We start from the raw sequence: 9,993 nt of genomic DNA on the forward strand, positions 1-9,993 counted from the left end.
AATCAGGGCAAGTTAAAATGCTACAGATGTCTCCATTGATTTTCAGGTTGATGGTTTGTTTTCCATATTAAGCATGTGTGCTGCTGCTATAGCTTTTGATTAGATTCCAGAAGTCCAAAGAGGCTTCTTTTGACAGGGTTTTCCATATTGTATGTTGCTTTTCTAGAGAGAAGTACTTTTTTGATTTTTCTATTCCGTCTTTTAACCATGTCCCTCCAGGGAGTTAATAATTTCCTGATTTTACTCAGACATTTTAGCAAGTGGTCTGTAAAGATATTCAATTTTTCACTTAATGACAGGTGTCAGTCCCTTTTTCTTAAAGCAGATTTTTTACATTTATATATAGGAATATGTACTCCTCACGGCTCAAATTTTTCAGTACAGTTGAGTGATTAATGTTGTGTGGAAAAAGGCTAATGAACGTCAGTAGCTATATTATCTGTCAAAATGCATGGAAATTAGAACTTTTAATTCCCATTAGCCTCTTCCCAATATATACACTGTTACGTATTTAGTTCAGCCTTGTTCTAGGTCCCAGAGGACACTTCCAGAATTCTTTGTACAGTATGTCTGCTTATTTTTGTAAATGTATTGCTACTTTCCTTGATCTGTATTTTTACAGTGTGAATTTTCTTTCTAGGATGACTTCTTCCCTGTTTGAAATGAAATCTTGGAATTTCCTTCAGTAAGAATAGTTGAATCCAGACTATCTCAGCTCAAGATGAGTTTTGTGTGCATGCTAAGTCACTTAGGTGGTTTCTGCCTCTTAGCCGTTTTTACAGAAGAGTGTGGTGTAGGGTATGTAGTCTCTCATCTTGCCAGAAACTGAAGTCTAAATCTCAATGTTTGTAAACTATATCCTTCAAATTTGAACACTTGACTTTTAACTTCCCATTTCACAACTGGGGAAAATGGTTTTCTTATGATTTCTTGTATTTCACCTCCCATAACAGCTGATTTTTGTTGGCTTTTGTAATATTCATTTTACATTGTTAAAATCTGTACTGTTTACATTCTGTTTAGTCATTATCCTTACCACAATTTTGACCATTCTTCCCCTACTAAAATGAATTTAATGCTGCATGATAGTTCTCTAGTCACAATTCATGCATATATCTGCAATATACAATTGACTGACAAAGATTTTTTTCCAAGATATATGTTAGGGTCATATTTTATGAGTTTATACATGAATCAAAATTATATATATGTATGTGTATCTCTGAATGTATATATAGTGACTATATTTTACTGTCAGTTCAGTTCAGTTCAGTTGCTCAGTCATGTCTGACTCTTTACGACCCCATGAATCGCAGCACACCAGGCCTCCCTGTCCATCACCAACTCCCGGAGTTCACTCAAACTCACGTCCATTGAGTCGGTGATGCCATCCAGCCATCTCATCCTCTGTCATCCCCCTTTCCTCCTGCCCCCAATCCCTCCCAGCATCAGTAAAATACATTATTTTACTATAATAATATATTAATATTAATAATATAATAATATTAATAGTAATTTTATGTATTATACATAATATATATGGGGCTTCCCAGTGGGGTCCTAGTTGTAAAGAACCCACCTGCCAATGCAGGAGACATAAAAAATGCAGGTTTTATCCCTGAGTTGGGAAGACAGATCACCCAGATGAGGGCATGGTAACCTAGTATTCTTGCCTGGAGAATCCCGTGGACAGGGGAGCCTGGTGGTCTACAGTTCATAGGGTCACAAAGAGTCAGACATAACTGAAGCGACTTAACACACACACACACACACACACACACACACACACACTGATACATGTAAATGTGTTGTTGTTGTTGTTCAGTCACATATCCTATCCAACTATGTGCAACCCCATGGACTGCAGCACGGCAGTCTCCCCTCCTCACTGTCTCCTGGTTGTTCAAATGCATGTCCATTGAGTGATGATTCCATCCAACCATCTCATCCTCTATCACTCGCTTCTCCTCCTGACCTCAATCTTTCCCAGCACGGTCTTTTCTAATGAGTCAGCTCTTCACATCAGGTGACCAAAATATTGGAGTTTCAGCTTCAGCATCAATCCTTCCAAGGAATATTCAGGGTTGATTTCCTTTAGGATTGACTAGTTTGATCTTGCTATCCAAGGGACTCTCAAGAGTCTTCTCCAACACCATGGTTCAAAAGCATCAGTTTTTCAGTGCTCAGCTTTCCTTATGATCCAACTCTCATCTTCATACATGACTACTGGAAAAACTATAGTTTTGACAATATGGACATTTGTCAGCAAAGTGATGTCTCTGCTTTTTAACATGCTGTCTAGGTTGGTCATAGTTTTCCCTCAATGCGGAATTATCTTTTAATTTCATGGCTGCAGGCACTGTCCAACCAAGATCTGGAAGCTTTTGGTTCATGTACTTTTGAAGCCTGTGTACAGTGATTTTGGAGCCCAAGAAAATAAAATCTGCTACTGTTTCCATTTTTCCCCCATCTATCACCATCAAGTGATGGGACAGATGCCATGATTTTTATTTTTTGAATCCTGAATCCAGCTTTTTCACTCTCCTCTTTCACGTTCATCAAAAGGCTCTGTATTCCTCTTCGCTTTCTGCCATTAGGGTAGTATCATCTGCATATTTGAGATTATTGATATTTCTCCCAGCAATCTTGATTCCAGGTTATGATTCATCCAGCCTGGCATTTCACAGATGTACTCTGCATATAAGCTAAATAAGCTGAGTGACAATATACAGCCTTGACAAACTCCTTTCCCAATTTTGAACCAACCTGTTTTCCCATGTCCAGTTTTAAGTGTTGATTCTTGACCTGAAAGCAGGCTCCTCAGGAGGCAGGTAAGATGGTCTGGTATTCCCACCTCATGAAGACTTTTCCACAGTTTGTTGTGATCCACACAGTCAAAGGCTTTAGCATAGTCAATGAAGCAGGAGTAGATTTTTTCTGGAATTCTCCTGCTTTTTTTTATGACCCAGTGGATATTGTTAATTTGATCTCTGGCTACTCTGCCTTTTGGAAATCCAGCTTATAGATGTGGAAGATTTTGGCTCAGGTACTTTTGACGCCTAGTTTGCAGGAGTTTGAGCATTACTTTGTTAGCATTTGAAATGTGTGCCACTGTATGATAGTTTAAATATTCTTTCGTGTTGTCTTTCTTTGCGTTTGGAATGAAAACTGATAGTTTCTAGTCCTGTGGCCACTGCTGAGTTTTCCAAATATGCTGGCATGTGGAGTGCAGCACTTTAACAGCATCATATTTTAGGATTTTTAATAGCTCAGCTATATTTCCATCAGTGCACTAGCTTTGTTTATATATATTATATAAACATATAATATATGCAATATAATAATGTTGCAGGAAGAAGGACCCCTCCAAGAGTCTAGGAATAAATTGTCAATATGTGAATATGGCTTCACTTTAGTTTTCAGTGTTCTATAGAAAGTTAATACACTGTCCATTTGGAGAAAATAAATGATAAGACAAAAATGAATAAAAATTAGTGAAACCTATCATGGCATCTGGTCCCATCACTTCATGGGAAATAGATGGGGAAACAGTGGAAAGAAACAGTGTCAGACTTTATTTTTTGGGGCTCCAAAATCACTGCACATGGTGACTACAGCCATGAAATTAAAAGACGCTTACTCCTTGGAAGGAAAGCTATGTCCAACCTAGATAGCATATTCGAAATCAGAGACATTACCTTGCCAACAAAGGTTCTTCTAGTCAAGGCTATGGTTTTTCCTGTGGTCATGTATGGATGTGAGAGTTGGACTGTGAAGAAGGCTGAGCGCCGAAGAATTGATGCTTTTGAACTGTGGTGTTGGAGAAGACTCTTGAGAGTCCCTTGGACTGCAAGGAGATCCAACCTGTCCATTCTGAAGGAGATCAGCCCTGGGATTTCTTTGGAGGGAATGATGCTAAAGCTGAAACTCCAGTACTTTGGCCACCTCATGCGAAGAGTTGACTCATTGGAAAAGACTCTGATGCTGGGAGGGATGGGGGGCAGGAGGAGAAGGGGAGGACAGAGGATGAGATGGCTGGATGAATCACTGACTCGATGGACGTGAGTCTGAATGAACTCCGGGAGTTGGTGATGGACAGGGAGGCCTTGTGTGCTGCGATTCATGGGGTCGCAAAGACTAGGAGACAACTGAGCAACTGAACTGAACTGAACTGATATACTATATACTAGTATGGTTTATAATCCCTAATACTTATCTGTAATAGCAACCCACTCCAGTATTTATGCCTGAAAATCCCACGGACCGAGGAGCCTGCGGGGCTAAAGTCCATGGGGGTCACAAAGAGTCGGACACGACTGAGCGACTGAGCGACTTCACTTTCACAATAAAAACTAAGAAACAAAAAGGCAAAGGAATTTTGAAGAAAATAACTTCAGGGAGGTAGGGACAACACAAGCTTCCTCTGAATTCACTACATATAAATAACTCCTATTTTCATTGCTATCCAATCCTGACTTTCCTATCACACTTCAGTCCTTTGCAGACTGTCACTGGCAATGGAGGGCAACCAATCACAGATCACAGAATTCATCCTGGTGGGATTCCAGCTCAGTAAAAACATGGAATTGCTCCTTTTTGGTATCTTCTCCCTGTTATATATCTGCAACCTGCTGGCAAATGGCATGATCTTGGGACTCATTTGCCTTGACCCCAGACTGCACTCCCCCATGTATTTCTTCCTTTCCCACCTGGCCATCATCGACATATCTTTTCCTTCCAGCAATTTGCCCACCTTGCTAGAAAACCTAGTAAAACACACAAAAATCATCTCCTTTGACCCTTGCACTGTGCAGATGCTTTTCAATTTGACTTTTGGATCTATAGAGTGCCTCATTTTGTTGGCGATGTCCTATGACAGGTATGTGGCGATCTGCCATCCCCTCCAGTACACAGTCATCATGAACTGGAGAGTGTGCTCCATCCTGGCCACTGCTTGCTGGGTGTGTGGATTTGCCCTGGCCCTGGTCCAAGTAATTCTTTTGTTAAGATTACCCTTCTGTGGCCCCCAGAAGGTGAAACACTACCTCTGTGACATTCGCTTGGTCCTCAAATTGGCCTGTGGTGACATCTGGATCAATGAAATGTTCCTCTTTGCTGATGGCATTCTTATCTTAGTCGTGCCTCTTGCCCTGATGTTGGTCTCCTATATGCATATTCTCTGGGCCATCCTGAAGATCCAGTCAAAGGAGGGCCGCAAGAAAGCCTTCTCCACCTGCTCCTCCCACCTCTGTGTGGTTGGGTTCTACTTTGGCTTAGCCATAATTGTTTACATGGTTCCCGACAACAGTCAACGAGAAGAACACCTGAAGATCCTTTTCCTGTTTTATACTCTTTTCAACCCATTGCTGAACCCTCTTGTCTACAGTGTAAGAAATGCTCAAGTGAAGGCTGCCTTCCACAAAGTATTGCAGAAGAAGAGGACAACGTGAAGGAGGGTCCAGTTTTGGTTCAGTGCATTCTTTTCCCTTCAGAGATGTGATTGCTGGTGCAAGAAAACTCAAAATTCCCCAGAAAGTGACATGATTTAATGAAGAGCATTAACATCAGCATGATGGAAGAATAGGAATCCCTAAGCCTCCATTCCTCCATGGAGACAAGAACATATAGACCTAATTTCCTTTGTGAAAACACTAGAAATCAGATAATAGGTGGCAAAACCCCAGAAAAACACAATGCTAAGAAGAAATACAGTAAGCATTCAGGCAAGTTTATGCTGTTTCAGCCTCCATACCTACTTCCCTTTCCTGGCAGTGTGTCAATATCAGGAGAATATCTCCAACTCCCAACACTCCCTCAAAGGGGGAAAAGAAGAATGGATCATGTAGACTATTTTTGAGTTTTCAGGGAATGGCTTGAGGGTTTGTTAGTTGTCTTGCCTGACTCAGAGCACCGATGGGAATGCCAGTGTGGACTCCTGATTGGAATCTCTGAGAAAGATGGCAAGCACCAACTTTCTCCAGCTGTATAAGGATATTTTGGATTTTCACAGTTCTCATAAATCTGCACTGGTATCTCATTCTTGTTTTCAAATGAAATTCCTTGATGACATGTAATGTTCAGTTTTTTAGCAGTTGTTTCCTTGCTATCTGTATATCTTCCTTGGTGAGATGTCTCTTTACATCTTTTCCCCATTGTTATGTAATAAACTTTACTTTTTAGAGCAATTCCAGAGTCACTGCAAAATTGAGTGGAAATTGCAGACACCCTGTATAGCACTCTGCGTCCAAACATGTATAGCCTCCCCTGTTATCAATATCCCCCTTCAGAGTGGCACATTTGTTATTCACACACCTATATCAGCACATCATCATCACCCAAAGTCCATAATGTACATTTGAACTCACTCATGGTGTTGTATATTCTGTGTGTTTGCATGGGTGTACAGGTATGTACATCCACCATTATATTATCATACACAGTATTTTCACTGCCCTAAACGATTACCTCTTCCTTCTTCCCTTCTTGCAAATCTCTGGCAACTACTCATCACTTAATTCCCTCCAGAAAAGAAGAAAAAAGGTAGTCACTCAATCATGTTCCACTCTTTGTGACTCCATGGACTATAGCCCACCAGGCTCCTCTGTCCATTTAATTCTCCAGGCAAGAATGCTCTAATCTTCCCAGCCTAAGTATCAAACCTGGGTCTCCTGCATTGCAGGCAGATTCTTTACCATTGGGGCATCAGAGAAGCTCAATTCCCTCCATAGTTTTGGCTTTCCCAAATATCATATGGTAGGAAAAATATGTAATTTTTTTCATATTGGTTCCCTTCACTCAACTGTATGCACCTGTTTCCTCTGTCTTTATTTTTACTTGATAGTTCATTTCATTTTCATGCAGAATATATTTCCTTTGTCTGAATGCACCGTGTTTTATTTATCCATTTACCTACCAAACAACATCTTGATTACTTCCAGATGTAAGCAATTATGAATAAAGTTACTTTAAACATCTCTGTGCAGGTTTTTGTGTTGACATAAATTTCAAATCCTCTGGATAAATACCAGGCAGTGCAATTGGTAGATCCTGTTGTTAAGAGGAAGCTTAGTTTTTTGAGAAAATGTGAAAATTTCAAAGTGACTATATGATTTTCTTGAATGAAAATGAATTTTCTTCAGTAATATATGAAAGTTCCTGTTGATTCTCACACTAGTCATTATTTGGTGCTGTCAGTTTTCTGGATTTTAGCTATTCTACTAAGTGCATAATGATATTTTATTGTTTCACTTTGTATTTTTCCTGATGACAGAGATATGGAGTGTCTTTTCATCTTTATTTATCATTGGTCTGTCTGTCTTTGAAAGATGCCTGTTAGGATTTTTGGCTCATTTTTAAATAGAGTTGCTTGTTTTCTTACTATTTTAAGAGTTCTTTGTATATTTCAGAATCAAATTATTGTTGCTATGTGCACAAAGATTTTCCTCCATTCTACAGCTTGAGTTTTTATATTCTTACCAGTGTCTTTCACAGAGCAAGAATTTGTCTTTTGATCACGATTCATTTCTATTATCATTTTTTAATTGATGTATAATTTATTTACAATGTGTTTCTACTGTACAGAAAAGTGATTCAGTTACATATATGTATACATATGTACATTCTTTTTTCTATCTTTTCCATTATGGTTTACCATGCAATATGAATACAGTTCCCTGTGCTATACAGTAAGACCCTGTTGTTTATCCATTCTATATATAACAGTTTTCAACTGCTAATCCCCAAATCCCACTTCATCCTTCCCCCATCCTTGCCCTTGGCAACCATAAATCTTTTTTGTATATCTGAGAGCCTGTTTCTGTTTTGTAGTTTGTTTCATTTGTGCCCTATTTTAGATTCCACATATAAGTGAGACTGTATTGCATTTGTTTTTCTCTTTCTGACTTACTTCACTTAATATGATAATCTCCAAGTCCGTCCATGTTGCTGCAAATGGCTTTATTTCATTCTGTTTATTGTTCCATATTACTTTACCAACAAAGGTCCGTCTACTCAGGGCTATGGTTTTTCCAGTAATCATGTATGGATGTGAGAGTTGGACTGTGAAGAAAGCTGAGCACTGAAGAATTGATGCTTTTGAACTGTGGTGTTGGAGAAGACTCTTGCGAGTCCCTTGGACTGCAAGGAGATCCAACCAGTCCATTCTAAAGGAGATCATCCTGGGTGTTCTTTGGAAGGAATGATGCTAAAGCTGAAACTCCAGTTCTTTGGCCACCTCATGCGAAGAGTTGACTCCAGTACTTTGGCCACCTCATGCGAAGAGTTGACTTATTGGAAAAGACTCTGATGCTGGGAGGGATTGGGGGCAGGAGGAGAAGAGGATGATAGAGGATGAGATGGCTGGATGGCATCCCCAACTTGATGGATGTGAGTTTGAGTGAACTCTGGGAGTTGGTGTTGGACAGGACGCCTGGCGTGCTGCAATTCATGGGGTCACAATGAGTTGGACACGACTGATGGACTGAACTGAACTGATAACCATTGTATATGTGTGCCACATCTTCTTTATCCATTTATCTGTCGATGGATTTAGGTTGTTTCCATGTCCTGGCTATTTTGAGTAGTGCTGTTCTGAAAATAGGGTAAGGCAATGGCATTCCACTCCAGTACTCTTGCCTGGAAAATCCCATGGACCGAGGAGCCTGGTGGGCTGCAGTCCATGGGGTCGCTAAGAGTTGGACATGACTGAGAGACTTCACTTTCACTTGTAGGGGTGCATGGATTTTTTAATTATTGTTTTGTCCAGATACATTCCCAGGAGTCGAATTGCTGGATCAGATGACACTTCTATGGTTAGTTTTCTGAGGAACTTCCATACTGTTTTCCACAGGGCTGTACTAACTTACATTCTCACCAACACTGTAGCAGCATTCCCTTTTCTCCATACCCTCTCGAGCATTTGTTATTTGTCGACTTTTCAATGATAGCCCTTCCATCTGGTGGGAGGTGGTTCCTCACTGTGGTTTGATTTGCATTTCTCCAGTAATTAGCAATATTGAGCATGTTTTTGTGTGTCTGTTGGCCATCTGTATGTGTTCTTTAGAGAAATGTGTATTTAGGTCTTCTTCCCATTTCTTCATTGCTTAAAAAAAAAATTAATGTTGAATATCAAAATGAATCTGCCACAGGTATACATGTGTTCCCCATCCTGAATGTGGAGGATTCATTTTGATATTTGGCAAAACTAATACAATTTTGTAAAGTATAAAAATAAAATAAAATTAGGGGAGGAGCCAAGATGGTGGAGGAGTAGGACGGGGAGAACACTTTCTCCCCCACAAATTCATCAAAAGAGCATTTAAACATCGAGTAAATTCCACAAAACAACTTCTGAATGCCGGCAGAGGACATCAGGCACCCAGAAAAGCAACCCAACTCTTTGAAAGGAGGTAGGAAAAAATATAAAAGACAAAAAAAGAGACAAAAGAGGGAGGGACTGAGTTCCGTCCCAGGAAGGGAGTCTTAAAAAGAGAGAAGTTTCCAAACACCAGGAAACCTTCTCACTGCCGAATCTTTGCCGAGCTTTGGAAGCACAGAGGGCAACATAACCGGGAGAAAAAATAAATAAACAATTAAAACTCGCAGATTGCGAGCCCTATGGTAACTCCCCCAGCGGAGAAGCAGCGCAGGCGCCTGCACACGCCATTAGCAAGTGGGGGCTGGGCAGGGAGGCGTGGTGCGGGCTGCATCGCTTAGAGTAAGAATCTGGCCTAAATACCGTGAGCGCTATCTGAGCGAAATAATTTGGGCTAGCAAACCAGACTGTGGGATATCTACCACGCGAAAAGCCAGCCCTAACCTAAGACACCGCCAGGCCTGTGCACGGAACAAAGGACTGAACAGAGATAGCCGGCTACAGACCTTCTGCCTCCGGTGACAGGCAGCCAGAGCCGGAAGGGGGCAATTGCAGCCCCAGAGAGACACTATCTATAAAACTGTAAGCAGGCTTCTTTGCTAACTAAAACTTCTTGGGGG

The 9,993-nt window shown here is 40.6% G+C and overlaps 1 protein-coding gene across 1 annotated transcript; it reads left to right on the forward strand.

Moving 5' to 3' along the window:
* The first annotated feature begins 4,517 nt into the window (after positions 1-4,517).
* LOC129658455 (olfactory receptor 2A2-like) lies at positions 4,518-5,450 on the forward strand. Its single transcript, XM_055589412.1, has 2 exons — positions 4,518-4,769; positions 4,815-5,450. Exons 1-2 carry the CDS (start codon positions 4,518-4,520, stop codon positions 5,448-5,450), a joined length of 888 nt encoding a protein of 295 aa, XP_055445387.1.
* Positions 5,451-9,993: the final 4,543 nt, after the last annotated feature.

Source organism: Bubalus kerabau, chromosome 8 (genome assembly GCF_029407905.1).
Source record: "Bubalus kerabau isolate K-KA32 ecotype Philippines breed swamp buffalo chromosome 8, PCC_UOA_SB_1v2, whole genome shotgun sequence".
Taxonomy (NCBI): Eukaryota; Metazoa; Chordata; class Mammalia; order Artiodactyla; family Bovidae; genus Bubalus; species Bubalus kerabau.